A 27,292-nucleotide genomic window follows, 5' to 3' on the forward strand; every position below is an offset into this window, starting at 1 on the left:
GGAATCGCATCTCACCCAGCCTTTTGACTGAGAGGAGAATAGTATGAAATCATAGGTGCATTGAAAACGGACCATTTCACACTCATGCTCACCCAAAGCCCCTCAGTGAAAACAGACTGTTTAGTGCCTTTGCTGAGGAGCAGAGTGGAAGCCACTGCTGACTATTGGAGAGAGAAGCACCTTTGGCTCTTATTTCTGAATGAGGTATTCCAAAATGAAGGGATTTATATGACCATGTACAGAGTCTGTAAGTCCCATTTCAAAAGGAAAGCAAAAACAAATGGTTTGTGGTTCTCCTGAATCAAGGAATCCTGTGATACAAGTGTACTCATAGTCCTAGTTGATGCTACCCCAAGGGCACAGTCATGCTTGTGAAACCTGGGCCAGAAAGAGAATAGGTCGTTCCCAGTTCCGATGAGCTTTGTGTCCAAGAAAGAAGCTTCACCAGCCCTTCCTGGTGGTTCCTGCAGGACTGGGGGCTTGGGAAAAGCTCCTTGTCCAGAGGACTCATCCAGGCAAGCAGAGGAGGCTGATCAGGGACAAGTTGGGGAGAGATGGATATAACACTGGCTGGGGAATACTAAGGGGGAAAAAGCCCTATTTTATTCTTTTAATACAGTTCCCAGCAGGAAGATCAGGATAGGAGGTTCTCGCCTGCTCCAGATTAAAGGAACCCGCAGTTTCCAGGTGAAGAAGGGGGGTTCCTTGTCCAGCATTCGCCGGGTCGGCAGCTTAAAGAGCAGCAAGCTATCACGGCAGGACTCAGAGTCTGAGGCTGAGGAGCTGCAGCTGTCCCAGAGCAGGGACACTGTCACTGACCTAGGTAACATAGAGGAGTGGGGTGTGCAGGGACGTGGGGGGTAGGAAGACAGGGCCCAAGTTCCGAAACAGCTGAAGTCCATTTCCTTACACTTAAGTAGATGGAGGGCAGAGCCATAGGGTAGACAACTTATTCAGCCTGAAAACCATACTACCCTTGCTAGATTAAGGCAGCTCATGCCTTGATGTGCATACAGGTTGCTCAAGCCTTGATGTGCATACAGGTCACCAGAGAGGCTTGTTAAAATGCAGATTCTGATTCAGCAGATCTGGGGTGGGGATCTGAGATTCTACATGTTTAACAAACTTCCTGGTGGAGCCAATGCTGCTGACTCAAGGACCACACTTTGAGTAGCAAGGATGTGGAGTATACATTGGGAAAGAAAGCACTTTAATGACAAGAACAGTTTTTGAAATTCAGGTGTTTGTGTATTCATTCTTTTGATCAGAACCTTCAATGTCAAATGTAGTAATTCCCTTGGGGAGAGCTACCTAATGATTCTCTATATTTTAAAGTCTCTATTTAACAGTATGAACAACCAAAATGTCAGAGAGGAAAGCTTGTCTAGACCTGACAATAAGTGGTCTTCAACAAGTCATTTAGCTTTTCAGGGATTTGTTTTCTGTGATTACACAGTGAGAATAATTCTTGCCTACAATGCAGGGATGCTCTAAAGATAAGTTAGGAGATGACCATACACCTTAGAATGAACTCAATATACAGTCAAAGCATGAGAGTTATAGACTGTCATTGTAGGATCAAAAGAGATTCCAAAGACCAAAATATGCCGTTCAAAATATGGGTCCTAATTAGCATGTTAATAGACAAGCAAAAGATTAAGTAGGCATGAAAATAGAACTCACCAGCTGCCCAGCATTAAATATTAGGTAAAAGTTGAAGCATTGACTTTGCCATTCGGTCTCTGTGTGAGAGGCAAAATAGAAAGTTCTCCTTACTAGGTAAGTAGTTTCAGAAGTCAGCAATAAGTGTGGATAAATTATCGATCAAGGCTGCTGAAATAAAAGCTGAGTATATTCGATCAAAGAAGGTTTAAAATAGAAAATGCTTCTGTATCCACCCACCCTCGCCTTTGAAAATAGCTAATTTATGCATTACTTAAGATTCAGCTTATTTCTTAAGGAGACATTTTTTTGTCTGAAGCTAGAGCATTATCATCAGTTAATTTGGGGGGAAATTATTGCAGTTAGTTATTTAAATTGATTGATTTATCCTGACCAGTTGAGTCAAAAGAGCCAAGCTGAAGACATTGTTTGTCGTTAAAAAAAGATCCATAAAAGCTTCAGATTTGAGGGGAGAGCTTTGTTGTGTAGTCTTCCAAGTAGGGAATTCTTGAGAGATATCTCCTGTACTTTCCCACAGAAAAGAGTTTGGACCCAAAGTCTGTCCACAGTTGGGCATAATTGCTTCTAAATTCCCTTAGTTTTTCAGATGTACCTGCCCGTCTTTGAAATAGCTCTAGTATCACTAGAGCACGAGCACTAGCTGCAGTCACAGAACAGAGGCAGCATTCACTGTGAGGCAGGTTAGTTGGAGTCTCTACTTAAATACACCTGCAAGGTCTGGTCAGTCTGGAATGGATTTGGGCACAGTCAATCAATAACTGGCTCATCGCAGCAATTCAAGGACTTGACTCTGTTCTTTTTTCTGCTCCCATCTCTCAAAATGGAAGCCACCATAACAGAGATCATAAATGTCTTTGAAATTGCCAGTTCAGCTGGTGGTGAAGGGAACAGCTCCTATTAATATTCATCCAACAAAGTCAGTGCTATGCCCTGTAACCCACTGGGCCACGGTAGTCTGCCCTAGGATTCAGAAGCATGGTATACCATACCAACATACTCTCCAGGGAGACCGAACACTGAAACTTTTTTGGTATTTTTCTTTTGAAGAAGGGAGCCCTTGGAGTGCAAGTGAGCCCAGCATTGAGCCCGAGGGAATGAGTAATGCCGGTGTGGAGGAGAATTACCACAGAAACATGTCATGGCTTCATGTAAGTAGGAATCTCAGAAAGAGCCCTGAGATCAATTTTGTTTGGTACTGGGGAAGATCTGAGGAGGGAGGAAAAGAGGTTATACTAAATCATCAATTCAATCTAACCTCCAAGAGAAAGCAGAGGCTTATGTTTTAGCTGAATATCTCAACACTCTCTAGAATTGGTATTCTGCTGGATTGTACTTATCTTAAGCTTAACTAAGACCAAGCTTTTTTGTTATGGCTGGCTTATGGGTCACCGTAAGTCAGGGAAAATCACGAGGCCAGGTTGGTGGTCAAGATAGCCTAAGTGACATAGAGTAGGCATCACCATAGTTTTATACAGCTTACTGTGAATTCTGAGAGTAAAATCATGGTGTTGCTTTTGGGTGTATATTAGATAAAATTTTAAACTAGGGCAAGGACTCTCTGAGATGGTGAATGTCATATGTCCAAGGGTGAGCCAGAGGGCACAGGCAGGAAGTTATCCCAAGGAAACTCTGGGCATGGGTTTGACTTCAAGACTTGAGCTGAGCATGAAGAAAGAAGGAGAAAGGTAAGGAAATGTAACCTCAGTTGAACAAGTGGCACGGTATCCCCAGGACCATCACTAGGGCCACCATTCGCCCTGATTTTAATCTGACTCCCTGGGAAGGTCAGATGAGCACTAGCTGGTACATAATGGTCTTCAGATAAATGGTGGTTCTCCTTCACTATGGAAGCAGTCCCCAGAATTGGTTGATTTGAGAATCTCTGAGGCAGCTGTTGTTTTTTTTTTTTTAAAGTAAACTTCTTAGTAAACTCTAACGTACCCACTGAAAAGCATGCAAAACCTATGTATACAGCTCAATACATTTTTATAAAGTAAATACACCTGCATAACTGCTGCCAGGTTGAGCAAACATTATCAACACCTAAGAAATCTTACACAGATCCTCTACCTGTCACTACTCTCCCCTGACAGTAACCACCATTTTACCTTCCACCACCATAGATTCATTTTGTCTTTGAAATGCGTGTAATTGGTATCATATTCTATCTGTTTCTGGTTCCTTTTGCTAATATAAATGTAAGTCCTCCAGTTTTGTTGTCCTTCTCCTTCACAACGACCTCATCTATTCTTGGCTAGATTCACATCCATTTAGAATCACCCTTTCCATTTTCATTAAAAAAAAAAAAAAAAAAACCTTCCAAAGAACCTTAAGTGTAATATATAGATAAATTTAAATGAATCATCTCTTTATGATATTGAATCTTCCAATGTTTAAAATGGTCTATCACTCAACTAGTGTCTGTTTCTCCATTTATTAGAACTTCTTTAAATGTCTTTTAATAATGCCTTTTAGTTTTCTATGTAGTGTTCCACAAATAAATACTCTGGAAGTGTTTGTGTAAAAACAGTGCTATTTCTTCTTTAAATACTTGGAAGAAATCACTGGTCAGACCTTTTAAACCTAAAAATATTTTTATGGGAGAGTTTTTAATTACAGATTCAATTTGTGAAATATAGGTAAGGCCATTTAAATTTTGTATTTCTTCTGAGAGCAATTCAGGTAAGTTGATGTTTTTTGCTAAGATTTTTTTCATTTAACCTGAATATTCAAATTTATCAGCAAAAAGACTGTTCATGGTATTCTTTTAAGATCATTTTAATTTCTGTAGGATCTACCGTGATTTACATTTATTGTTTTTGATATTGGCAGATGTCTTCTCTTCTTTTTTTAATAATGTCTTTCTAAGAGTTTGTCTATTTTATTTGCCTTTTAAAAGAACCAGAACTAGATTTTCATTTTGTCATTTTTAGAATGTTGAAATTTTGTTTTACTTTATTACTTTCTTCTATTTTCTTTGAGTTTAATTTTTTTTTCTTAACTTCTTGACATGGACACTTAGATGATTGCAACCACTTTGCTAACATATGAATTTAAAACTACAGAGATCATCTAGAAACACTTTTAGCTGCATAAGGTTTTATATGTGTTCATTATCATTTAATTAAAATATTTTAAAATTTCCATTGTGATGCGTTCATAGTTGATCACAGATTTTTTTACAACATTCTTTTATTTTTAATTTTTGTGGGTACATAACAGGTGTGTATATTTGTGGGGTATGTGAGGTGTTTTGATACAGGCATGCATTGTGACATAATCACATCATGAAGAATGGGGTATCCGTCTCCTCAAGCATTTATTTATGTTACAGACAATCCAATTACATTCTTTTAGTTATTTTTAAATGTGCAGTTATTATTGACTATCGTCACTCTGTTATGCTATCAAATAGTAAGTCTTACTCATTTTATTTTTTTGTACTCATTAACTTTCCCCACCTCTCTCCCAACCCCCTACTACCCTTCCCAGCCTCTGGTAACCATCCTTCTGCTCTTTATGTCCATGAGTTCTATTGTTTGATTTTTAGATCCCACAGATAAGTGAGAACATGTGATGTTTGTCTTTCTGTGTCCTGCTTATTTCACTTAATATAATGATCTCCAGTTCTATCCATGTTGTTGCAAATGACAGGATCTCATTTTTTAATGGCTGAATAGTACTCCATTGTGTATATGTACTGCATTTTCTTTGTCTGTTCATCTGTCGATGGACACTTAGGTTGCTTCCAAATATTAGCTATTGTGAACAGTGCCACAACAAACATGGGAGTGCAGATATCTTGATCAAAAGCCCATAGCTGATAACTTCAGTATATGAATCTATTTTCTTTACTCTTCTTCGTCCTGCTTCTAAAATGCCTAGTTATTATATTGACTAAACATGGTGTATAAAAAAATTATAGAGATATAGTGATAGGCACATGTCATTATTTTGTTAAAATTCATAGAATGTACAAAGCAAAGCATGGACCCTAATGTAAACTGTTGTCTTTGGGTGATAATGATATGTCTATATAAGTTCATTGATTGAATAAATGTACCACTGTGATGCAAGATGTTAATAGCAGGAGAGATTGTCATGTATGCAGACAGTGTATATGTGGGAACTCTGTACTTCCTGCTCAATTGTGATGAGAAGCCAAAACTGCTCTAAAGCATAAAGTGTATTAATTTAAAAAAAGGCACTGAGGCTCTAGATAATGTTTTCTCTTTCTACAGAGGGTTCACTCTGTCCTTTGGCAGACAACAAAGAAGCAGATCACCTCAGTCCAGTCAGGGACTACACTAACTGGACTTTGACTATTTCTAGCCTGTCCTTCCACACCCCTTACACACACCTTTTAATATGAAGACATCCAAGACTCCCAGTGAGAGTCTGGGGTATGTCACAGGGCCTCTCATTCTTGATGAGTCAGGAACTACAGTTTTTGTTTCCCCATCACAATGAAATTGCCAAAGTCTTTACTCTATTTGTCAGATGGCTTCTGCTTGACTTCTTAGTTACCCAATCAGCCAATGCCTAGAAGGGAAAACTGGCACCCAGTATCAATCTGACTTCTTTGGACCTCGTTTCTCTACAGGATCCAAACTTCAGTTTCTCCCTTCTTTGGTAATTTCAAATTCTAATTTTTACCTCCTAGCCCCTATGAGATTGCCTAAGATTCTGCCTAGCTTCTTGGCTGCTTATTCCTAACCAAGATGTAGCAAACGCCTCAAGGAGACATGTGGTGTATCTTCACATTGTCCTACCTCAGTGAATATCCTTTCTCTCTACGTCATCAACTCCTGACTGCCTCACTGTCTTATGCATTTAAATATGTATATTTTAAAACATACATTAAAATATGTATTATTTGTGTATGTCTGTGTGTATACAGGCATACCTCATTTTATTGTACTTCATTTTACTGTGCTTTGTAGATATCGCATTATTTATAGACTATAGGTTTGTGGCAACCCTGCATTGAGCAAGTCTCATGGTGCTGTTTTTCTAATAGCATGTGCTCACTTTGTGTCTCTGTGGCACATTTTGGTAGTTCTCGCAATATTTCAGACTTTTTCATGATCATCATATTTTTTATGGTGATCTGTGATTAGTGATCCTTGATGATATTATTGTCATTGTTTTGGGATACCATGAGCCACACCCATATTGATGTTGAACCTAATCATTAAATGCATGTGTTCTCATGGCTTCATGGACCAGCTGCTTCTTGTCTCTCTCCCTCTTGTAGGGCCTCCCTATTCCCTGAGACACAGCAATATTGAAATTAGGCTGATTAATAAACCTACGATGGCCTCTAAGTGTTCAAGTGAAAGGAAGAGTTGCATGTCTCTTGCTTTAAATCAAATGCTAGAAATGATTAAGCTTAGTGAGGAAGGCATGTTGAAAGCAAAGATGCACTGAAAGTTAGGCCTCTTGGCCAGGCATGGTGGCTCATGCCTGTAATCCCAGCAATTTGGGAGCTGGGGCAGGTGGATCACCTGAGGTCAGGAATTCGAGACCAACTTGGCCAACGTGGTGAAACCCCGTCTCTACTAAAAATACAAAAAAAGTTAGCTGGGCGTGGTGATGGGCGCCTGTAATCCCAGCTACTTGGGAGGCTGAGGCAGGAGAAGTGGTTGAACCTGGGAGGCAGAGGTTGCAGTGAGCCAAGATTGTGCCATTGTACTCCAGCCTGGGCAACAGAGTGAGACTCCATCAGAAAGATAGAAAGAAAGGAAAGAAGAAAGGAAGGAAGGAAGGAGAAAGGAAGGAAGGAGAGAAAGAGAGAGAGAAAGAAAGGAAGAAAGAGATCAAAAGGAAGGAAGAAGAAAGAAAGGAAAGAAAGAAGGAAAGGAAGGAAGGAAGGAAGGAAAGAAAGAAAGAAAGAAAGAAAGAAAGAAAGAAAGAAAGAAAGAAAGAAAGAAAGAAAGAAAGAAAGAAAGAAAGAAAGAAAGAGAGGGAGGGTAGGGGAGGGGAAGAAGGGGAGAGGGAGGGAGGGATGGAGGGAGGAAGGGAGGGAGGGAAGGAGAAAAAGTAAGTTAGGCCTCTTGTACCAAAGAGCCAAGTTGTGATTTCAAAGGAAAAGTTCTTGAAGAAAATCAAAAGTGCTACTCCAGTGAACATACAAACAATAAGAAAGTGAAACAGTGTCATTGCTGATATGAAGAAATTTTTATGGTCTGGACAGAAGATCACACTAGCCACAGCATTCTCTTAAACCAAAGCCCAATTCAGAGAAAGGCCTTAACTCTTTCAGTTCTGTGAGGGCTGAGAAAGGTAAAGAAGCTGCAGAAGAAAAGTCTGAAATTAGCAGAGGTTGCTTCATGAGGTTGAAAGAAAGAAGCCATCTCCATAACATAAAAGTGCAAGATGGTGTAGAAGTTGCAGCAAGTTATCCAGAAGATCTAGCCAAGATCATTGATGAAGGTGGCTACACTATAAAACAGATTTTTAATGTTGAAGAGCCTTTTGTTAAAAGAAGATGCCATCTGGGACTTTCATAGCTAGAGAGAAGTCAATGCCTGGCATCAAAGCTTAAAAGAACAGGCGATTCTCTTGTTATGGGTTAATGCATCTGGCAGCTCGAAGTTTCAGTCAGTGTTCATTTGCCGTTCTGAAATTCTAGAGTCCTTAAGAATTATGCTAAATTGACTCTTCCTGCACTCTATAAATGGAAAAACAAAGCCTGGATGACAGCCCATCTGTTTCACAGCATGATTTCCTGAGTAGGTTAAGTCCACTGTTGAGACCTACTGTTCAGGAAAGAAGACAGATTTCTTTCAAAAGATGACTGCTTTTTGACAATGTAGCTGGTCACTCAAGAGTTCTGATGGAAATGTGCAAGAAGATTAACGTTGTTTTCTTGCCTGCTAACGCAGCATCCATTCTGCAGCCCAAAGATCAAGGAGTAATTTTGACTTTCAAGCCTTATGATTTAAGAAGTACATTTTGCAAGGATATAGCTGCCACAGATAATGATAATGATTCCTGTGATGGATCTTGGCAAAGTAAATTGAAAGCTTCTAGATGTCATTAAGAACATTTGTGATTCACAAGAGGAGATCAAATATCAACATTAACAGGAGTTTGAATGTAGTTGATGCCAATCCTAATGGATGACTAAGGAATTCAAGACTTCGGTGAAGGAAGTAACTGCAAATAAAGCGGGACTAGCAAGAGGACTAGAATTCGAAATGGAGCCTGAAGATGTTACTAAAGTGCTGCAATCTCATAATAAAACTTGAGTGGATGAGGAAATGCCTCTTATGGGCCTGAGCAAAGAAAGTGATTTCTTGAGATGGAATCTACTCCTGGTGAAGATGTTATGAACATTATTGTGATGACAACAGAGAATTTAGAATATTACATAAGCTAAGTTAATAAAGCAGCAACAGGGTTTTAGAGGGTTGATCGTAATTTTGAAAGAAGTTCTACTGTGAGTAAAATGCTATCAAACAGTATCACATGCTAGAGGAAAACCTTTCATGAAAAGAACAGTCAATTAATGGGCCAAATTTCTTTCTTGTCTTATTTTAAGAAATTACCACAGCCATCCCAACCTTCAGCAACCACTTCTCTCTCTCATCAGTCAGCAGCCATCAACATCAAGACCCTCCACAGACAAAAAAATTATAACTGCCATAGGCTCATGATTGTTAGCATATTTTAGCAATAAAGCATTTTTAATTAAGGTATGTACATTGGTTTTTTAGACATGATGCTATTGCACACTTAATAAACTATTGTATGGTTATAAACAAGACTTTTATATGCACTGGGAAATAGAAAAATTTGTGTAACTCAAGTGCAACATTTGCTTTATTGTGGTGGTCTGGAACTGAACTCACAATATCTCCAAGGTATGCCTGTCTGTACGTGTGTGTGTGTGTGTGTGTGTGTGTGTGTGTGTGTGTGTGTGTGTGTAGTCGTCCCTTGGTATCCATGGGGATTGGTTCCAGAGCCTCCCATGAATACCAGGATACACAGATGAGAAAGCCCTTGATGTGAAATGGTATAGTATTTGCATATAACCTATGCACATCCTCCCACATACTCCATGTCATCTCCAGATTATTTATAATACCTAATACAATGTAAATGCCATATAAGTAGTTATTATACTATATTGATAATGACCACCCCCAAAATGGCTGTGCATATTTAGTAAAAATACAATTTTGGGGGGATATTTTGGGATATTTTTAATCTGCAGTTGGTTGAACCTATATTACAGAACCTATGGATGTGGAGAGCTGACTCTCGTGTGTGTGTGTGTGTGTGTGTGTGTGTGTGTGTGTGTGTGTGTGTGTATAGTATTTTACTTACTGATTCTTCAACAGTAGCTCTAAGATATTTTATCATGGTTAGAGGGGGAATGCATTAATTTTCTAGTGCTGCATACAAATTATCACAAACTTCGTGGCTGAATACGCATTCATTATCTTATAGTTTTTATGGGTTAGGAATTATGGCACAGCTTAACTAGGTCCTCTGCTTCCGGATGTCTCACAAGGCTACAATCAACATATTGGCCTTGACCACATCATCTTGTTTTGTGCTCTGTGTTCAATATGACACGTAGTCCCTCACAGGTTAGTTGTCAGGGTGGGAACTGTTATACTTTCATGAAGGATGGAAGCGTTCAGAAGACTCTACACACATTTGACTGAGCTTGTGGCTCTGCCTATGTTATTGCCTTTTAAGATAACTCCTTTAAGTTCCAAATGCAAGGTCCTTTATTCCTTTTCTTAAAATAATCATATCCTATAAATCAACTGAATTCCTTTCTGTCATTTTAGTGGGAGAATTCTAGGAGATATGAGGATTTGATTTGGATTTAGCTACAAGAGAAGAGCTAGAATGTCCTAAAAGCCAGAGGAAAAATGCCACCTTGCAGAGAGTGGCAATGAGACTACAGTATGCACCAAAAGTAAAATAAATTAAAAAAAAGAATAGAAAATGTGTCAATGGAATAAATCAACACACGTATTATCATCTGAATTGTGACAAAAGTCTCAGTGTAGAAATGATGCCCTTTTTAATAAATGATGCTGGAATAATTGTATCTGTAAAAAAAAAAATCAAGTTTGACCACCCCACCTTATACCACACATAAAAATTTATTTAAAAAAAAAAAAAGAACAAGTTTATTGGCCAAAGGGGAAGAAGTAGAAATGTTTTCAAGACTCACATGGGTGTCCTGGCATTAAAGGTACCGCACAGCTGTCAAAGGCCAGTCAGATCCTCTGGGACAGAAGTCTATGCCCTTCCATCTGGCTCCTTCCCCAACATCAGAGCTAGGAAAAAAAAAATTAGTTTTAAGTTCAGAATCTCCATTTGAGAATATTTGGAAACCATACACTCCACAATAATTGTTTTAAGTTTTTGAAGACCTGTTAACCTTTTAATGTTTCAAAGACATCCTTCTATCAAGTATGACTGGAGGGAGAACAAAAGGCCAAGTGGATAACGAACCCTTTGTTCTCCTTTGGGAATTATTGGATCACTGCGATTTCAAGACACATCCAAGGAAACTGACATTCTGACTTCTCATCTTCCACCCTACAGATATGTTCAGTTTGTCTGTACCCTGGTTGCCTGGCTGAGTCTCAGGAATATTTGTATTCCAGGTCATGATCTTGCTGTGCAATCAGCAGAGTTTCATCTGCACTCATGTTGACTACTGCCATCCTCACTGCTACCTGCATCACAGCCGCTCTTGTGCCCGACTGGTCAGAGCCATCAAACTGCTCTATGGAGACAGTGTGGACTCCCTGCGGGAAAGCAGCAACATCAGCAACGTGGCTCTCCGGGGCAAGAAACAGAAAGAAGTAAGTAAACGACCACTGGATAATATGCCAGTACTAGGGAACATGATGTCTAACAATTTTTTCTCTGGAAATAAAAATTTTCAGCTAAACACAATTGTTACAGTCAGATCTGTGTGCATCTAAACAAAAGCAGAAGAGGTGTGCAAGAAAGACAAATGTTTTGTCTTCTTGTCCATGAATAAACATGAAATCTTTCCTTGGGTTTTGTCTTATTCTGTAAATAAATATGAATGCATAGGGATGATGATAAGTTATTGTGGTAAGAAGAATAATGCCTCCCCTACAAACATTATTTACCTCCTAATCTCTGGAAATGTGAATATCTTCACATGGCAGAAGAGATTTTGCAGATGTGATTAGATATTTTGCAATGGGGAGTGTGTCCTAAATTATCCATTTGTGCTCAGTGTCATCATAACGGTCCTTATAAGTGAAAAAAGGAGTCAGGAGGGTCAGAGGCAGAGAAGAAAATGTCGGGAGAAAAGCAGACGTCAGAGTGATGTGGGGCCATGAACCAAGGAATGCTGGCAGCCTCTAGAAGTTAGAAAAGACAAGGAAATGGATTATCTCCTAGAGCTTCAGAAACTTTCAGAGCCACAGCCCTGACAATTTTTTTAGACTTCTCACCTCCAGAACTGTAAGATAATAAATTTGTGCCATTTTAAGCTATGAAGGTTGTGGTCACTTGTTATAGCAGCAACAGGAAACTAATACATTTATGTACTAAAAAATTATGCATAAATGACCCCACTGTTCACAGCCAAGTAAAAGAGTAATCTAGATCAAATCAGACTAAAGGAAATTCCTTCAAGAAACTATTACATTTTTCAAGCATTCAGCTGTCCTTTTCTGAAAACTACCCTGAGCAGCTGAGCTGGCAGATGATGAAGCCAGTGACCAAGGCTGCAGTGCTCCTGCCAGAGAAGCCCTGAATTTTCCACCTGCCCCTGAACAGGCATCACAGTCAAGATGCGTGACTGAATGTTGTAGCTGCTCCTGCAGCTGCTTTTCCCAAGTGGTTTTGCAAAGAGATTTTTATGTAACACCTATTCATTTCAACAGGCATTTATTATGTGCCCTCTGTTGGCACAAGATTGGGCCAGATATTCTGTTAAGAAAAAAAAAAACAGAAGCAGAGAGTCTTTCTAAGGAATTTGCAAACCAGGTTTGAGCTAGGAAGGGGATAATCAATAATATATGCATCAAACAATGAGAAAATATGAGCAATAACAACAAAAATGCACAGTTGTGTCTTGTAGCAATTTGTCATACCTTAGTGCTCACAAAGGGATTTTTTTAATTACAACGTTTTTCTTATGAAAGCAATACATGTTCACTGAAGAAATTTTTAATAATACAAAATATTCTTTAAAAATTACATATCTGATTTATCTCCTAAGTGTGTAAGTTCACTCTATGGGGTATGATCTTTTAGTATTTTTTTCTAAATGTATAGGGTGTAAGATAGGTACATTTCATTAACAAGTGCTTTTTTACTCTTAAAAACCATTGGAAATTTTATTTTTCTCCCCATTTTACATGTTTTTCACCTGTGGAGGCTCAGAAAGTTGGGATTATCCACAGTTCATATCTATAACATATTCAGCTAGACTTCAACCTTAGAAATATGGAACATCAGAGTCAGGGCTTTTTAAACTAGACTCTATTGCATTTCATGCTATTCAAATCATACAAGTTCTGAGGGGAATGAAGGTGGAGAATAGACCAATGTGGGGTACAAATAAACTGCTAAATAATGACATAAAAAGAAAAAAAAGTAAATATGTTTGTGTGTGTATACATGTATATATCTATATACATCGTATATATATTTCAAACATAAATGACACTGCATTTAAAGAAAATTTATTTTTATTTATGTAAATTCTTTCTTCCTATAAAAACTCCATTAGTTTTAGGTTAAAACCATATATGTTGAAAGTTTAAAAAATACATGAGTCTAAATTATTGATCATTGTTCCCCATACATGCTTCAGAATTTCTTACTGCTATATTTTTGCTGGAACTATACGTTCATCCCTAATCTAACATAGCCCAACCCAAACATTCTTTAAGATCCAACTCAAATGCCATCTCCTCCATTAAATCTTTTTTTGATTCCTCAAGTGTTAAGCACAGGGCATACTGCAGATAAACACTAAATGTTATTTTTCTTGCTTCCTCCTTCAACTAAATTATAATAGTATTTAACTCATGTTTTCTCATTCTTCTTTCAATCATCCATCCATCCAGCCAGCCAGTCATTCATCTATTCAACAAACTTTTAAAGAACCTGTAGACCATGCTGAGCTCATACTTTGCACTGAGTACAATAATGGGAAAAAATAATAACAATACAGTTTGTACCCTCATATAGTGCACATAATCTAGTCTAAGACAGACATTGATCAAATACACCTCCCAAATTAATGTAAAATTGCAACAGCAATAAGTGCAATGAAGGAGAGCTACACTGTGCTGAGAGAGCTTATAAATGAGGCTTTGGCCTTGTAGGGGGAAATACAAGACAGCCTTCCCAATAAAGTGACAGGTGAGCTTTGACTAAAGGATGCACAGGTGTTAATTGGATACAGAATTTTCCAACCAGAGAGAAGAGGTGAGCATGAAGGGCCATAGCTGGAGTACAGAGGACTGTGGTGCATGATGATGCTGCATAGGCAGCTTGAGACCAGACCATGTGGGACCATGGGAAGGCTTTCATTTTATCCTGCAAGCAGTGGCATGTTCTGCCACTTAGCTATAAACTTTTTGAGAACCGAGGAAATCTTTCACATTTTGTATCCTGCGTGATAACCTAGAAGAGTACTCACTTATGTAATAGTAGAGCAGTCATTGAGTAGGTGAGTAGAGTTATAGTCCTAGGATGCTTCATGAGTGCCCTCCACTCTGCCTCATCAGACCACTGGCCTGAAGCAGTAGAAAAGTCCTAGCCACCTTCTGCTACTGCTTACATTTCTGAAAAGGAAAGGGAAAGCATGAATAAGTGGCTTCTAACTTTTAACACATTGAAATTAGTCATTCAGGTAGAGAGCTGAAAGGATGAATTGACTCCTCTATGATACACATTTTATTTCCAAAATGCTAGCCTCCTCCACAAGCTCTTTTCTTTCTCTCATGATACTTTTCATTTGCCTGTTGTGAATCTGTCAGATAAATGAACAATGCCCACATTTCCAGATGAAAAATGAAAACAGAGTAGGCAATAAAGCAAGAGTAAAAGCTGTGTTCTGATTAGAAGCGTGTCTTATGAGCAATTGGTATTTCATTCCTGTTTTCTTTTTAATTGGTTTTTTATGGCAGAGTATATTTGTGGCAGCTCGTACATTTTGTAACCCATCTAATTCTGATCAATCTGCTAATCTACATTTCAATGTTCAGGGACTCACTGTACAATCTGTTAGTCTATTTTAGTGTACTTCCAAACTTGAGGGTTTTTGAAAAATAAACTGTCATTCTACAAGTATGTATCACCTTTACCAAAGAATTCTGAGATTTTTCCTTTATGTCCGTACTTTGTTCAAAGCTATGTTATAAATAAATGTTTAATTAATGCTTGCTAATTTTAAAAAGGAGTAGATTAAATTTTTCCTCTTTCAACCAAAAAGGAGAGGGAAACAAATTGTGATACATGTCCCCAAAAAGAAAGAATACAGTATAGGCAAATTCCAGTGCAAATGTCAAGAGCTCAGCTGACTTCCTGCAGAACCAACATTTTCCCTAAAGCTATCTATGGACAACATTATTGTAAGGCCAAGACCAGGTTGTGGATCTTAATTTCATGGACCCTGATGACTGCCCACTGTAACATACATAATTCATGTGTCAAACGTGTATGAGGCACAAAGAATATAGGTTACCTTTTGAGAAATACTGCATTTCTGTTGACATAACCTTCTTCCCAGAAACATGAGGAAATCCCTTTCTCAGAGAGCCCAATAGGCTGACTTCAACATCCCCAAGTTTTAACACCTTGTTTTAATGTTACAATTCTTTTAGAATTAAAAGAAAAGAAACATATAAATACTTTGTTATTTCTACACTGAGTCTTCCTTCATGCACGCATTTCCTTTTCTATTTATCTTGACTTTTCCTTTGTTTACTTGTTTGTCATCTGCCTTTCCTACACTTTTCTAGGAGGGCATGCACCTGCTCCAGAAGTTAGTTCAGTTCCTGGCATGTGTTTAACTCAAAAAATATTCTTGAATTATTCAATGAATAAACAAAAATTTATTTAAAACCATTATTATTCCTCTCTAGTCAATAATATTTTGTTGTAAGGAAGAAAAGATTGAACTTGTTTAAACAATTAGGAATATTCTTCAAATAATACGGTAGAATCTCAGAAAACTAGGGACAGTAAAAGAAACGGCTAAGCCTCAACGGAATGAGAACCAAAGCTGCTGTTCGTTTCAGGATGAACATAGTCTTTCATCTCTGCTTCTTTCTGCATCATCTCCATCTGCACAAATATTCTATGCCCTGGCCAGCTCCTGTTGCTATATTCATCTGTTACATAGACTGAAAATTTCAGGATGGCATCATTATTTTTCCACACAGCAACCATCACTAAACGATTCAGACTCTGTTTCTCTTAATTCCCTAAGACAGGAATTTGAGGGGGCCATTTTCTCCTCTTTTGGCCCAAGCACCACAAGTGGTACACCCTTAGCCAATCAAAAACCTGGTTTTGCATTGCTAATGTAATCAAAAGTGGTCAGGAGAGGAGTCATGGAGTCAACTAGGATGGATTTTTCTAAGACATATACAAAGGTAAAAATAACATTGGTCTAAGTTCTACACGATCTCATAGCAAGGATTCCCAAGTATCCCTGGCAGAGCATGAGGCTGCATAACTGCCTCCCATTGAAAACAGCTCTTTTTGGTAGAACCACCTCAACAATGACTGCGTAGAGGAATTTATCACTAATTTATCAATACCAAAGGACAGAATTTATCACTCATCTCTATTTATTACTAATAGAGGCATCTACTAGTGGTCCTTTGAAGAGTTAGAGATTTCCCTTGACTGCAAGATGCACACAGTGGTCGAAATTACACATCAAGCAGGGACCTGTAGAGAAATTCAAGACTAGCAATCCAAGACCAAAGGACAGAATTTATCACTAATGTTTCCAGAATTTATCACTATTCTGTCCCTTGGCCTTGAGTTGCTAGTCTTGAGTTTCTCTGCAAGTCACTGCTTGATATGTAATTTCAGCCACTATGTGCATCTTGTAGTCCAGTGAAATCTCTAACTCTTCAGAGGACCACTAACACATGCCTTTGGAACTTGTCTCCTACTCGTTCCAACAGTCTGAGTTAAGAGTCACACCAGTAAAAGGACTTTAGGACCTTTACAGAGTCACCCAAGTGCCCATCACACATATGCCCATCTCTGTGATCTCTATCTTCCTATCAAGTCATTCAAAAAGAGTTACTAGCTTATCACCTTGATGTGAAAACCCTTCCAACTTCCTTCCTTTTCCACTAAAACAAGCACCCTAAGTATCATGAGGCTACCAGATTGCACCATACTTCCTAAAGCAACATGGTAGGATATTAAATATATGAGGAGTTTGACTTATACTTTCTGTTCCCTGTAGGCAGAAACACAGAGTATCAGGGAAAAATATAAATGTTCTTTTTTTTTTTTTTTTTTTTTTTTTTTTTTTTTTTNTTTTTTTTTTTTTTTTTTTTTTTTTTTTTTTTTTTTTGTGTGTGTGTGTGTGTGTGTGTGTGTGTGAGCGTGCGCGCATGCTGAGTATTTTCCTGTATCTTGCCTGGTTAAAATTTCCATAATTTAATTAAGAAGTGTTGTTCAAAAGAATCCCCAGAGACAAAATGTCCAACCAAAAGAGAAAGTAGTAAAATATTTGCAAAATTTAAGAATTATATTTTAAAATAATTGTAATGGGAAAATGCCCATTATAAAATCATAGTGAAATGAATCATTTAAAATTGTGTGCCATACATGACATTATCACAGTTGTGCTAAGATGCCTGTGGGGGAAAGGTTGAAATGAACCTAATAATGGCTACCATTGGGTTGGGGATTGTAGTAGCCTGTTCTCATGCTGCTATGAAGAAATACCCTAGACTGGGTAATTTATAAAGGTAAGAGGCTTAATTGGCTCACAGTTTCTCATAACTGGGAAGGCCTCAGAAAACTTACAATCATGGTGGAAGGCAGCTCTTCACAGGGTGGCAGGAGAGAGAATGAGTGTAAGTGGGTGGGGGGATGTGGAGGGGAATGCCAGAGGCTTATAAAATCATCAGCTCTCGTGAGATGTACTCATTATCACGAGAACAGCATGGAGGAAACTGCCCCCATGATACAATCACTTCCCACCAGGTTTCTCCTATGACACATGTTGATTATGGGAATGGATGAGATTTGGGTGGGGACACAGCTAAACCATATCAGGAATTACTGAGATTTTTGTTTTCTTCAGAGTTTTTCTTTTCCAGATATGCTCTAATATACATTCATTATTTTATAAATATAAAGAATAAAACAGAAAGATGCCAGTTTTTTAGTATCTTGACTCTTTTGCAAGGGTCAGTACACCCCTACATTTACATGACAAGCTATTGCTATATATGATTTTAGAACAGTTTTCAAATTATATAAAATGAGCATACTATTTATGCTGTATATTGCTTTCACAGTCACAGGGGGGAGAAAGCAACACAATAGTTATCTCCCCAAATAATATGTGTCCCCAGGTATGCACCTCCATGATTTTTTTCTTTAGAAAGCACAGCAAGAACCCTAATTCACTTGTTTTCAAGTAGGTTCATTTTAAAAGTTGGTTCTATACTTGTCATATAATAGATGCATTTTCTTGGGTCTTTTTGTCACAGTTTTGAAAGACTTTCTTGGAACATCCATGCATGCACTTTTAGAATTGCCTTTTCTTTTAAAATATATTTATTCATAACACTATGAAGCTCTGTTCAAAAATTCTTAAGAAGTTCAGTTTTTTTTTCTCCCTTGACTAGAGTGAGAAAGTGTTTCATTGACATGGCACTGGAAAAACAAATGAGCATTTATTCTGTGTGAGAAGAATGATTCCCTCTTTTCACAGCCTGGAGTGCAAAAAGAGGAAGAATCAGGACTCCGGATAAGCAAGCCTTCCTTCGTTAGGTTCAATCCTTCTCCCAGCTGCACTGTTCAGTCCATCCCTTGGCATTTAAGGGGTTAGAGGAAGAAATGGTATTATCTGTGCTTATGTAGATGAATCACCTGGTTGAGGAGACAATTTTTAAGAAGAGCTACTGCCTCTTATAGAAGAGTATGGTTTTTGAAAAGAAATCACTTTACCTGTACAACTCATTCCTTGATAATGGATACTATAAACTCATACTTCCTTGACGAGTCCTGTATTTGACCTTTAACTTTCTAATGCTTCGCTATGAAATGTCTTCTCTCCTTTATGACCAAGTCATTCAACTTGCAGCATCCAACCCTACAAAGGGACTATTGGATAGAATGGATTTTATTTGACTTAATATTTTAAAAGATTTGTGTGTTTTAACTGCTTGATGAAATATAATTAACCCTGAAATGGAAGTGGAGAGATCCTTGTCCTTTCCTTTTTCTGCTAATAACTAGCTTTGCAACTCAACCAAGTCCCTCCACCTCTCCTAATGCCAGTTTCTTCAAAGGCCAAAGAGGAGCTCATTACTAAATATCTCTAAGCTATTTTTTTATTACAGAATTGACTGCTTTTATAAATTTTAGAAAACGTGGACCCACAAAAAGACCTTTAATTATCCCTTCCACTAGAAGATGGTTGCCTGGAGAATTGGGGGACATATAACACACCACTTTTTAGAAAGCACACCACTGTTCATTACATATCCCTGTTCTTTTCAGTGCTCAGATAAGTCATGCCTGAGGACACCATCTCTAAAGAAGAGAGTTTCAGATGCCAATCTGGAAGGAAAAAAAGATTCTGGAATGCTGAAGTACATCAGACTTCAGGTATTGGCAGCCGGATCAGAAGGATTCACAGAGCTTTAACAGGGAGGGGACTCCAGACAACTTATTTACTAATGTTTGGGACATACAATGTCAGTTGGCACAGTGTTGGCATAAAGCTCCTTCAGTTGGGGAACAAGAGTGCCACCAAGTGTGCAAGGAAAAAAAAATCCCTTCGTGCTAGATAGCCAGCTTCCACAAACAAGGCTTGGGAACTTTGGTTCAAACCACAGCTCCCCACTCTGTCCTCACTGCAGGGGAGCTAACTTCCCACGTGTGTAATGGCAACGCTATGGGTTTTGGAATGAGACAGTCTGGATTCATATCCGATGTCTGCTGCTCTGGCTCTGGGACCTTGGGAAAGTTACTTAATTTCTCCTGGTCTTGGTCACCTCATTTATAAAATGGTGACTATAACACTAGACCTGTCCCAAGGGATAATTGCATGGATCAAATAAAATGGTGCATGTACCTACTTATCCAGTGCTTGACACATTGTTATATTGCTATTACAGCATAAGCTCTAAATCATAATCTTCCCCCCAAAAAATATTGTTTATATTTTTCTGGAATTTGAAATGATGATGACTTGTCTAGAACCTACATTTGTCACCTAAATTATGAGAAATAATGTATTAAATAGGATTTTGTAGGCTAATCTGGGGCAATAACCACAATATATTATGTATTTCGAAGGAAGTGCCATATATGGTCACACTGGCTCAGTTAACTTTCTTTTCTTCTTTTTTTTTGGAGACGGAGTTTCGCTCTTGTTACCCAGGCTGGAGCGCAATGGCGCGATCTCGGCTCACCACAACCTCCGCCTCCTGGGTTCAGGCAATTCTCCTGCCTCAGCCTCCTGGGTAGCTGGGACTACAGGCACGCGCCACCATGCCCAGCTAATTTTTTGTAGTTTTAGTAGAGATGGGGTTTTACCATGTTGACCAGGATGGTCTCGATCTCTTGACCTTATGATACACCCGCCTCGGCCTCCCAAAGTGCTGGGATTACAGGCGTGAGCCACCGCGCCCAGCCCAGTTAACTTTCTAAATGGGCTTTTTCATCAGTTACAGGCTGCTTATAGTTTTCGATGGAAATCCACTATTAGGAAGGAAAATAGGATCCTTTAAAAATGCATCAAGACTTTTAACACAAATATGTATTTCCTGGGGTCTTTCATTTCTCATAGAGTTTTACTTATTCTATAGTTTACTCCTTGGTGGCTGCAAACAATTTTGTGGTGAAAACATCATAAAATTAGTGTATTTTTAAAATTATGCTTCAATTAATAAGGTATAAAGCTTATCCTATGACATGTCAGCTAAATATGCTCCCATTTTAGAAAGTATTTTAAGATCACTTAAGGCAAGCAGAGAGAGGGGAAGTAGCTCTTACATTTAAAGAGAAATGCAGTATTCACTGTGTTAAAAGATTTTAAAACATGATTTCCATCTTTTCCCAGGTGATGAGCTTGTCGCCTGCTCCCTTATCTCTGTTAATCAAGGCAGCACCAATTCTGACAGAGGAGATGTATGGAGACATCCAGCCAGCTGCCTGGGAACTCCTGCTCAGCATGGATGAGCACATGGCAGGGGCAGCAGGTAAAGAAAGACCACCTGGAACCCTGTGCCAACTGCCACTGCCATTATTGATCCAAGTGTTTGAGTAAGAGAGAGGTGCTTTCATTCTGTTTTTGCTCCTAGGTCAAGTTAATGGCAATTGCTATAACTGTAGACTCTAGAGCTGTGTGCAATAGGAGGGTAGACCCAGGTTTTGTATGCTCCCTTCCAATTTCACCATATGGTCTGCACCAAAGCATATGTCTCTCTCAGGGTGTTAACAAATTATAGAGAATGATTTTCCCCAGAACCTGCACTTTCACTGTATTTCATAAGAGACAAAATTCTTTTTTGGGTCATCTCCTAGGTTTAACATGAACCACCATAATTAACTTTATTAAATCTTATGTGTGTAATGTTCTGTGTCCAACTGGTAATATCAAAGCAAATTTGTTAAAATTTAAGTGATTTGTCTAAGGCCACATAGCTAGTTAGTGGTAGAGGCAAAATATATATTCTTCATTTTTTCCACTTTTTGTGCAGATCCCTTTATTTGTCTGTAGTTATTTTAATTGCAAAATGCACGTGTTCAAGTAATACGAAATTGTATGAAGTTAAAAGTATTGCCTTTTTTCCTATGACCCACGCTCTTCCCCACACCCCTCCCCTACCCCACTTACCCCACCATTTCCTTCCCCAGAGGAAACTTTTTAAGTTTCTTAGGAATCCTTCTAGGGTAAAATAAACACACACACACACACGTGTGTGTGTGTGTGTGTGTGTGTGTGTGTGTAAGTTATATATTGTATGTTTTCTTCTTCACACAAATGGGACATGCTATAAATCTACATTTTTTTCATTTATATCTGGGAGACTGTTTTTAAATATCAGTTTATAGTTTTACCTCTCTCTTTTTAGTTTTACCTCTCTCTTTTTGGTGGCTACAAAATATTCCACTGAATGAATGGACATATCATAATTTATTTAGCCAAGACCTATTGATGTAAATTTAGGTGGAATCCACCTTTTGCTCTTTTATGCCGTATTATAATGAATATCTTGGTAAAACATCTTTGTTCACATTAAAATTTAGGTTTTTGCTTCTCAGAGAGAGCTGTGGAAGTTCAGGGAATGGCACACTCCCTAAACATGGGATAGTTATGGAAACTTCCATGGAAAACATAAACAGGTAGACTGGGCTTTAAAGAACACCTAGAAGTGAGAGAAGCAGAAAACACAGTGGGTGCACTGGGTTTTTTGAAAAGCCTGAGGAGAGTGAAGACTAGCATGGCTTTTGTAGAGGGGTCACAGGGCCATAATATTAGAAAGGTGAGTGGGACTCAGCTTGTAATAGACTTTGAATGACAGGCTTATGACTGTGGACCTTCCACTGAATTGTGAAAAAACAGTCGTGGCTTCTGAGCCAAAGAACAATGTTGTATACAGAATTTGAATTGTTACTAAGTTTGATACTGCAGCAACATGTGGAATGGTTTGGTTTTAAAAATAGTGTTTTGGTGTAGAGGAAGGATGAAGAGAAGTTGGTTAATGGGTACAAACATATAGCTAGATAGAAGTCCTAGTGTTCCAAAGCATGTTAGTGTGACTATAGTTAACAACAAGGTATTGTATATTTCAAAATAGCTAGAAGAAGGACTTGAAATGTTTCCAACACATAGAAATAATAAATACTCGAGGGGGTGGATATTTTAAATATTTTGACTTGATCATTACATTCTATGCATGTAAGAAAATGCTACATGTACCCCATGTGTACAAATAGTATGTACATATTTGTAAAGTAAATTTTTAAAAAGTTTTCAAAAAGAATAGTGATTTTTAGATGAAAGAGTTGGTTGGTGACATGACACTGAAGCTAAAGAGGAAGGCCAAAGGTAAACTTGGGGAACAAGTTGATACAAATGGCAGCTGAAATAATTAGAGTAGATGGGCTCTACTCTCATTATTTCAATAAAGATGATCAGTAGAGAGGATTAATAGAGAAGAAAGAGATGAGAAATGACCACTGAGCCAATGGTCTTCTCCACCTCTAGAGGACCAGAGAAAGAAGCCCAGCTAGAAAAAGTGATCAGAAAGGTAGACATCTCAAACTGTGGAAGCAAAGGAAAATAGTTCTTCAAGGAGATTGTTGTGAAGGTATTAAAAACTGAAACAAGTGCTATGAAAATACCACTGGATCTGAGGATTAGTGAGAGCTTTTTCAGTAGAGATTAAGATAGAATTCTGCAGTGACTTAAAAAATGAGCCTAGTGTTTAGAAATTGAGGCAGCATAGAGTACATTTTGAAGAAAGGCAAATAAAGTAGAAAGGGCAGAGATTTGAGCACCTAATAGGCTAAAAAAAGTATTGACAAAAGATAATGATTGCAATAACTAGCATTTGTTATAGAACTAGATCATATGCGTTATCTTATTGATAAACCATTCTATAGATGAGCAGACTTTAGTCAGAGAATTGAAAGGACAAATCTAAGTTCATACAGCTCAAAGGGTAAGGAAACCCAGATTTTCTGAATGCACAGATAGATGCCCTTACCATTAGAACTAAATTGCCTCTATTTTTAAAATACGACACGCTTTAGAAATGTGTTGTATTTTCACTTCACAAAGCACCTTCTCATATATCCTTTTATTTTATTCTAACAACAACTTTGGAAGCAGATGTTAGTATTATCATTATTGTTCTTATTGGGAGTTTACCAATAAAGAAAAGTGGAGGCTAAGAGAAGTTAAGAGGCTTACCCAAGATCTCATGGCAGAGAAGTATCAGAGCTACCAGGACTTAACCCCATTTATTCTGGCACAGCTGCCTTAAGCACATTGTTAGGCTCTGGGAAAGAGTACATGAGAGATTCATGACATATTCACGTAGAGTATGTTTTTATAACTGCCACTAGCTTCTCTATCTGTGTTATAAAGTTTATTTATAAAGCTTGTTATTCATTAGCTTTATAACTTATCATGGAACCTGGCCTTTCACTTATTGATATTTGGCTTTTCACAAAAAACTTTTCATGGTATTATGATTCATTAAATCCCTTTTGGCTTCTCAATCTCTTCTATCTCTGGGAAGGATATGTGTTTCTAATAGAGTCTATGATGTGGAATTTAAAAAATGTAGCCAATGTAACTGAGGCAGTTTTTAAAGGATAAGTTTATTTGTTGTCCTTGGGTTACTATGAGATGAGTCTAGCTATTTCCTAAAAAACATATTGCAGGACGTACTTTTCTTATTTCATTTGCTTCCTCTGGCATTTGTTTTTCACTGTGAGTCAAAGGAAACCGCTTGGAATGAGTGATTCTACTGAAATGTCATGTTGTTGCTGCCCTCGTACCAGCTATTGGAAGTCTGTGGGTGGTACAAAGAAGGTTTGATTTGCCAGTACTGGTAGCCTAGCTTCATATAGCTCAGGAGTCATTTTCAGAAGATAGGAGCAGTTTCCACTTCTCCCCAACCCCAGGAACTAAGCAACATTTTAAAAGCATAGCTGGGCCGGGGGCGGTGGCTCACTCCAGCAATCCCAGCAGTTTTAGAGGCCGAGGTGGGCAGATCACGAGGTCAGGAGATCAAGACCAGCCTGGTCAACATAGTGAAACCCCATCTCTACTAAAAATACAAAAAATTAGCCGGGAGTGGTGGCAGGCACCTGTAATCCCAGCTACTCAGGAGGCTGAGGCAGGAGAATCGCTTGAACCCAGGAGGTGGAAGTTGCAGTGAGCCGAGATCATGCCACTGCACTCCAGCCTGGGCAACAGAGCGAGACTCTTTCAAAAAAAAAAAAAAAAAGCATAGCTGGTGATAGCTGATGAATTGTTGACTGTCTCTAGCTGCCATGTTCCTGCTGTGTGCAGTGAAGGTGCCTGAGGCCGTGTCCGACATGCTGATGTCAGAGTTCCACCACCCGGAGACTGTGCAGAGGCTAAACGCTGTCCTCAAGTTCCACACGCTTTGGAGGTTTCGCTATCAAGTCTGGCCCCGAATGGAGGAAGGAGCACAGCAGATTTTTAAGGTGAGGAATAGTTCTCACAGACGAGTTACATTAGCAAACCCAACCCAAAGTTTGTTTAAATCCTTGAAACTCAAAGCCACAATATACAGCCAAAGATGTTCTTTTTTTCTCTCTGACTATATAAGTAAACCTAATGTACATGAATGCATTCCTACTGTTAAAAAAATTAAAATATAGACAAATACAGAGTAAGAAAATCAAGTCTCTATACACCTCAAAATCTCACTAGCATCCCCAGAGGTAAGCATATGAAAGTCTGGGGAATTTTCTTCTAAACATTTTGCTATGTATAAACTTACAGGTGTGCTTTGGAGGATGGGGTGATAAACACGAATAGAGAGTCATCTGATTGAAAGCCTTTATTTAATGGATTAGTAAACTGAGGCCCAGATAGGCTCATCCTGTTTGCTCTATAGCAGAAAATCTTGGAAAACGGACCTTTTCTTTCTTTCTTTTTTTTTTTTTTTTTTTTTAAGTTTCAAAAATATATATATATATATATATATATATATATATTTTTTTTAATTTATTTTACTTTTCATGCATACAATGTCTGGCATTTCTCCCCATGTTATCCCTCCCTCCTCTCCCCTCCCTCCCCACTCCCCATTGACCTTTTCTATGATACTTGCTCATTCTGTGAGAAGTCACTTGGATCCCCAAAACTTCCTGAGACAGATTGTGTCATAATTATATTTCAGACTCATTCTAGCTTCTGTTCCCTCTTACCTCATTTTTCTGGTATCAACTAACAGATTCCGCCTCCCAGTATCAATTTTACCCTGCCCTCACCGGTGCTTGGAATGCCATCCGTCCCAATGTTTGACCCTCCATGGGTTCCTCAGTGCAGCGGGAGTGTCCAGGACCCCATTAATGAAGACCAGTCTGTGAGTAACAGACATTTCCATTCCAATATCTCCAGGTTCCATGGTGTACATGTAAGAGAGAACAATTAATGTTTGCTGTAATTTGTTCATTCTCATAAAAATGTAATAATAACATAGAAAGTCAGCACAAAAGGTCTTTGTCCTTGTGAATAGAATAGAGGGAATAATATCCAGTAGCAAGCATTTGCAGATCTCCAAAAAGAAAAAAAAAAAATCTTGTTTTATAACCAAAGCAGAAGCCACCGTTTAAAGCTACTAAAAGCATTAGGCATTGACTTCTTGGCCAAAGATAGCCCTTTTGCCTTTGGACAAACATACTCATTTAACCAATAATACACAAGGCAAATCAAAGACATTAGCCCTGAAAAATTTAAAAAAAGAAGAGAGTTGGCAGCTATTTCCTTGCTTGAACCTTATTCTTCATTTTGTCAATCATAAGTATCATCATCACATACATCACTCTGAGACCTCGGCTGTTGTTACTGCTCTATGTAATATAACTCATAAATGGTCAAATTTAGAACACAATCCATTTATAGACAAAAAAAAACAAGAATATGCACCTTTTGAAAATATTGATCCTCAAAATATGGCTTTTTCACCTGTTTAATAGTACTTTTCTAAATTCCAAGAGTAATGTAGAAAATTTGGAAAACAAAGGAAAAACAGAAAAAAAAACACCTTTAGCGTTATTTCCTTGCATAAATTCCTATGGAATTTATGGCAATATAAAATAATAACTATTAAAGGTTTTTGACGCATCTCACAAAATATCCCCAGAAAAGTTATATCACTTTGTCCTTATAGAATAGAATTAGAAAGTTTCTTATTAACTAGTGTTATTATTTTCATTGCCACTTTGAATGGCCAAAACAACTTACGGTTTATTTTATTCACACTTCTTTGAAAAAGTTAGTTGAATATATAAAATTAGTTTGAACATCTTTGCATGTTACTTGTAGAACTCATAGGCATTCGTAGCTTTCTTTGGAGAGCTGTTTTTTTAAACTCTTCCCCATCACAATACATCTATTTTATTTTAATTCTACCTTCATATCTAATGGTACCTTGCCAAAGAGAAAAACACACCGGATTCTTCTCCCATCGGTACAGTAATTTCAGCATCTGAACCATCAACATAAGGATTTTTGATTTTTCTCCTGAAGAGGTGATGGGTTCATCTGAGCCAGCCATAGTCTGTATCCCAAGCTCACTGTGGATTTGAAATCAAGTCCCTGATTTTATATCCAGTTATCTTTCTCATTCCACAATTCTTACCTTATGCCTTA

At 38.2% G+C, this 27,292-nt stretch overlaps 1 protein-coding gene across 12 annotated transcripts in view; it reads left to right on the forward strand.

Moving 5' to 3' along the window:
• Positions 1-27,292, forward strand: part of UNC80 (unc-80 homolog, NALCN channel complex subunit) — a 224,811-nt gene that overhangs the window by 118,629 nt on the left and 78,890 nt on the right. For 9 of the 12 annotated variants that reach the window (XM_037745098.1, XM_017546781.2, XM_017546788.2 and 6 more), the window contains exons 27-33: positions 620-823; positions 2,731-2,831; positions 11,322-11,522; positions 19,423-19,530; positions 20,990-21,128; positions 24,935-25,116; positions 25,872-26,003. In XM_037745098.1, the coding sequence (XP_037601026.1) occupies positions 620-823; positions 2,731-2,831; positions 11,322-11,522; positions 19,423-19,530; positions 20,990-21,128; positions 24,935-25,116; positions 25,872-26,003 (1,067 nt within the window). The remainder of the gene's footprint in view (positions 1-619; positions 824-2,730; positions 2,832-11,321; positions 11,523-19,422; positions 19,531-20,989; positions 21,129-24,934; positions 25,117-25,871; positions 26,004-27,292) is intronic. The other 3 variants (XM_017546789.2, XM_017546790.2, XM_017546791.2) reach the window with 1 other exon arrangement.

Source organism: Cebus imitator, unplaced genomic scaffold (assembly GCF_001604975.1).
Source record: "Cebus imitator isolate Cc_AM_T3 unplaced genomic scaffold, Cebus_imitator-1.0 Scaffold191, whole genome shotgun sequence".
Lineage (NCBI taxonomy): Eukaryota > Metazoa > Chordata > Mammalia > Primates > Cebidae > Cebus > Cebus imitator.